Source organism: Etheostoma cragini, chromosome 4 (assembly GCF_013103735.1).
Source record: "Etheostoma cragini isolate CJK2018 chromosome 4, CSU_Ecrag_1.0, whole genome shotgun sequence".
Lineage (NCBI taxonomy): Eukaryota > Metazoa > Chordata > Actinopteri > Perciformes > Percidae > Etheostoma > Etheostoma cragini.
In genome coordinates, this window is record NC_048410.1 from 13,180,216 (window position 1) to 13,185,891 (window position 5,676).

Sequence of the window (5,676 nt, forward strand, 5' to 3'; positions counted from 1 at the left end):
GTAGTGTCAGTAAGTTTTGAAGAGGATGAGGAAGGAAACCTGTGCCTCATCGCCTACCCCCTCCTCAGCGAATCAGGAGACCTGGAAAACCAAGATCCCTCAGCAGACTGTGAGCCCAAGAGCAAGATGCTGAAGTGGAGCAACAAGAAACAGTCCTCGTCGCTTCTGGACAATGACAACTACAGCAAAGAAAGAGCTCAACACAGCCGAAAAGAAGACAAGCTCCTGAGGTGACCATGCATGCACTTTAATGCTTTCATAAACAACAAGACTAGTCATAAATACGTTCTGTATCACCAAAGCTGACATGTTTCCTGCGTTTTCAATTTTTGCAGTTATAATCGTGAGGAGATGCAGAAGCAGGCAGAGGTTCTCTTCTTCAGCCTGGAAAAAAGCAATGTGGTGCCACAGATCAAGCACAACCCCTGGACTCTCAAATGTCACCAGCAGCACTTGCAGAGGATGAAGGAGAATGCAAAGCACCGTAACCAATACAGTATCCTTTCATTAATTAACATCTGTTATTGGGCGTCTCAGTGTCCAGTGAAGTAGACAGATCTGTCTTAGGCCTAGTCCACATGTACACAGGTATAAAAGCGTAGCCTTTTCCATGCGTTTTGGTGATCAGAATCAGAATAGTGTGCGTCGGCACAATAAGTTCACTTAAGTGGAATTGGCTGTGGTGAATGGTGCGAAGAAAAAACGAAAAAATCCAGCCAGGCTGGAAGGCTTTTAGAAACATCTGTGTCTTCGCGTATAAATGGCAAACAGGTGTTGTCTTGTAACGTCACAGTGTGGACCGTTATCTCCTTTGTGAAGCGTCACAAATGAGGTGGCATTTCTTGCAGTGGCATACATGGTCAAAATAGTACTGTTCGTAGCACACGTTTTTTATGTTTACATAATAAATGTACAGTAACTCTTTCATTATATTGTGGAGCTGCAGTGTAAGAATGCTCTACAGAGGTCACTGCTACATACAGCCCTTCAATTGTGTTTTTTGCGTTCTCATGCGGAGATTTTTCTAAACATGGTAATATACGCATGCATACGCTGTGTTAGTTTACAGGTCTTTTGGTGTGTGATCCTTGACCCCCTTTCACAGAATTTATTCTTTTGGAGAACCTGACATGGCGCTACACAGTACCTTGTGTCTTAGACTTGAAGATGGGAACTCGCCAACATGGGGATGATGCATCAGAGGAAAAGAAAGCCCATCAGATACGGAAGTGCCAACAAAGCACATCTGCCACTATTGGAGTGCGACTTTGTGGCATGCAGGTACGGTAGAGATGCAACACAACTTCTTTGCGTTGTAGTGTTTTTTTTAAATTGGTCACATGTGGAGCTGTAGTGCTGATGTTTGTGTGACCTGCAGGTTTACCAGTCGGACTCGAGCCAGCTAATGTTTATGAACAAATACCACGGCCGTAAGCTGACTCTAGCAGGCTTCAAGGAGGCACTCTACCAGTTCTTTCACAACGGGCGTTGCCTACGGCGAGAGTTGCTGTCTCCAGTGCTGCGCAAACTCCGGGAAATGCAAGCTGCCTTGGAGGCCTGTGAGTCGTACCGCTTCTACTCCAGCTCCCTGCTCATCATCTATGATGGAGACCCTCCCAGGACTCCTACTAGACCTAGACACCGTGGTGGGGAAGAAGGTGATGAGGATGAGCCATCTGATGAAGAAGACGAGGAAGAGGAAGGGGCCTTTGGTTTCCCTCGTTCCTCCTCAGCCGGTGGCAGTGCTAGTGTGGCTGGAGGGAGCAGCAACAGTGGCAGCAGTCGCTCCTCCCACAGCCCAGGAGAGGCCAGCAGCCCCGTGGTGGACGTGCGCATGATTGACTTTGCTCACACCACCTGTCGGCACTATGGAGAGGACAGTGTGGTCCATGAAGGCCAGGACAGTGGTTTCATTTTTGGACTCCAGAACCTGATCACCATTATTTCCCAGGTAGAGGATCACAGTACTGACTGGGAGGACTGGAGCCAACATGATCTAAATGTCAAGCATGGGAAGAGCTCAGTGAGCTGAAAACCTGCTACTCCAAGGTGCATCGTCCTTACGCCTACATGGGGGTCTGACCCTCCTCTGGCTGGAGGGAACCTGAGACACCTCGGGCTCAGAGGAGAGTCTGGTCATTCCTCCGCTCTCCCTCACCTGCCACAGGACAGGGCTGTCTGTGCACTGACTTGCACTTTTGTCTTTCTGGGACTGCTCCTTTTCGTTGTTAAACATTGTAGGAGAAATGTTGTATAAGAGTGCAGGCTCTCAACAAAGCAACCCTGACTCCTGTAGCATCCGTTTAGGTCTAGAAGAAGGGATTTGCCTTTTTTCAACAGTTGCTTTCTCCTCCTTTTTTCGCCTATAAATGAAGACTTTTTAAAAAGGGTAATATTCTAGTTTTGTCACTGTTTGTTTTCTTCTGATTTTCTCCTCTTACTCATTCCTAAAACTTCGACTCAACAAAGAGAATATATTGATTTAAAAACACTAGCTACAAAGACTATATAAAGACTATTTATCTGAAAGGATTGTGTAAAAAAAAAAACAAAAAAAAATGGAAACCGCTACATTCCATATTACCACTCTATCTATTCTGATACCGACCTTGATTTATTTTATTATTGCAGGAGCCAAACGTCTCTTGTATACCTATGTGTTAACAGTGTCTTGAAAAATAAAGGCATTCATTTGTGGTAAAAGCTACTGTCTACATTGTGTTCATTTTCATTGTGTAAAGTTTGTGAATAATGTACACTCACTGGACAAGAAAAATGGAAGTGGGGAAAGTGAAATGTTGCGAGCAGGATGCTGATACTAGATTTGAGGCAAAAGCTTATTGCCCTTTCATTCTTCATGGGTGTGCCTCGGACTCATGAATCTATATAAAACTGAACTAGAAGGGTGCTAGGGGGCCCCAGACCTCTGCCAATGCCATGCCCCATCTCGCAATGTAAACCAAAGCAAAAAAATCATTTGTGTATCCACCTCGTTATTTTGATCCGCTCCAAAATGTAATGGATTCTTTCTTGGCCCACACTACACCCTTTCACCAAGTTTCATAATAATCGGACATGTAGTTTTGCCGTAATTCTGCTGACAAAACCAACTAACAAACCGAATTGGAAAAAAAACATAACCTCCTTGGCATAAAGTAATCCCTTGAAGTTATCTTTTTTTTTCAACGACCATAACTGTATTCAGAATACCACCAATAAACAGACAGAATATTTAATAATAATTAAATATTCAATCATTTATAATGATAAATAATTTTTAAATCTGTTACTTGTATTCTCTTACTCTTCAAACCTGCCTGTTAATCGTCTTTAGTTACAATGTAATTTGTAGCCAAAACACCAGAAATTGCTTCTTCTTTAAAAACTAAAACTTTAAATTAAGACTGTCCTCACGCTGTAGGTTTTACATCTGCTATTTGCTCATGCTTTTTAACTGTATTTTTTTTGCTGTTTACCATAAGGGATGTTTTTAACTACCAGTTTTCTAGGATGTCAAACAACATCGGGCAAAGGGACTGCCAATGAAAATAAACCTTTCAGCTAACTTCGTTTAGCAAAGAATGTTAACTAATGTACATAGTCTCTTTTCAAATAAAAATGATTATTGTTATTCGTAGCTTAATCCATTCACAAAAAAGTTTCTGCCGGGGGAAGATGTTTCCTTATTTAAAAGCAAGATTGCAAACCTCACGTTGCATGTGTTATCAGAGCTACAGAGTTCATTATTAAGAAGTTTATTTGAGGTTTTTGGCCTGGTTGCCATTCAGCAGTGACTTAGTTGACTGATCTGCACCACGGCTCAGATTAGACACTTCAAACATGAAAATTTTTATAGTACAGCTGTAATAAAGCCGGAAGCATTGCAAGGCCAGTAGTACATGCACCAACGACTCCGAATCAACAACCTCAGATGACCATTATTTGTGTAATATACTCTCAGCGCTCTGAACGGCATAGTGAAAATTAGTCATACTAATCGGCTTTCCAGCACCGGAAAACCCCCTGAGCTAAAGATGGTAAATCCCTGGAAATAATGGCTGTGTGGAAAGTATGCTTACAATTCTTTCATTTTCACAACTTGGCAAACCTGCTTCATATGAAGGATAGGGTTACTGGTGACATTCAAAAAGGCTTGGTGATGTAGATAAAGTTACAGATACCTGCTTTTAACCCTGGACGATTGCATGACATCAGAAAAGGGTGGAGTTGGTATACTGGATGTTTGTCCGTTGTGCAATGACAATTATTCGTCCACGTTAGCAAATAGGACACATTGTTCTGACTGATGATGCCCAGTAAAGAACTTGCAAGTGAGGGCCTGGAACCATGCCACAACCATAAATCATCATTACAGCCACAGTTCACTTTAGAAGAAACAGACTGATTAAGAGTCTCTAAATGAACCACATAGCCATGCTTTGTGTGCATTATCATGTCACAAGATTATTCCTTTATATATCGGCCCATAAGAACTACACAATAACCTTTTTTATCTAAAAACAAACTAACCTTTCCTGTTATTTCCTACCTGCAACAAAACAGATTTAGCTAAGTATGTCTTTTTATGTCCTATGCCATGAACTCAAGCTTGGTCAAATGGTTTTGATAATGAAGCCCAAATACATTTGACTTATATATTTATACTTATACAAAGAAACAGTGATTTGTCCTCTCTGCATTGAAACATTTCTTTACTTGATTTGCAATTGTTTTTGTCTTCTTTTTTTATTAATGAGCTGGGTTGTTTGTGTCTGTGTTGTGTTTATGTGGACATGCTGGTGTGGACAGACAGTTGCCTTGGTGATTGAACTGACTTTAGTAACAGTAATCCATTACCATGGAAACAGCACTGATATTTTTAGCATCGGTGCACCACAAAATGTAAGGGTGGCTTTGCCTTTTTGCTAATCTAAGAAATATTCATATAACCTGAATAAGCAACACCTGGCTGCAATAGAACTGAAAAAAAACAATGCCAGCTGTAAAAGATTAAAATGAAATGTTACCTTACAATCAAAGGATCCTTTTGTTTTCACTGGATTGCTTACTGTAATTTAAAAATCTTGCAAGAAAACAGCACAGTGTCGTGCATACAGGTTTACTGTAAATGTGATCAAATTGGATCAAAGTAGTGTTTTTTCAATGCAGCACACAGGTAATTGGGAGTTATAGGATGATGTAACAGCATATCTGTGTAATTACTCTTACTGCAAATATGCACAGCTATTTGGAATACACAGACAGGTGTGTGTGTGTGTGTGTGTGTGTGTGTCAAAACATGGTGGTGTCTGGGCACATTGTTTGACGTTATTTTCACAGAGCAAACTTTATGGATATTGTCATCTGATTGCCATTCAACAACTAAAGCCTCTCGGCCTGATGGCTTTAAAATGCATTCTGTTTACAGACATTATCTTGTGCTGCAAAAGAGAAGCCACTTCTCTGTGAAACAAATTAGTGAAACAGGATGTGAAAAAAGCACACTCCCTGCGGCAACAACAGAGAAGTGTATGTCAGCTTAAAATAGCACAGACAAGAGCAAAGTTGCTGTAGGGAATATGAGTGATCACGGTTCTACGTACTCTATGTAAGTTTGGAAATGTATGAGTCCAAAAACCAAGGTTTCCTTAGATACTCATGGGAATATCTTATGAA

At 41.2% G+C, this 5,676-nt stretch overlaps 1 protein-coding gene across 1 annotated transcript in view; it reads left to right on the plus strand.

Moving 5' to 3' along the window:
- ip6k2b (inositol hexakisphosphate kinase 2b) overlaps positions 1-2,705 on the plus strand; it is a 6,025-nt gene extending 3,320 nt beyond the window's left edge. Inside the window, exons 2-5 of the mRNA XM_034869841.1 lie at positions 1-230; positions 336-496; positions 1,106-1,281; positions 1,379-2,705. The exon at positions 1-230 is cut by the window's left edge and continues 1 nt beyond it. Coding sequence (XP_034725732.1) covers positions 1-230; positions 336-496; positions 1,106-1,281; positions 1,379-2,032 — 1,221 coding nt within the window. The 3' untranslated portion in view covers positions 2,033-2,705. The remainder of the gene's footprint in view (positions 231-335; positions 497-1,105; positions 1,282-1,378) is intronic.
- Positions 2,706-5,676: the final 2,971 nt, after the last annotated feature.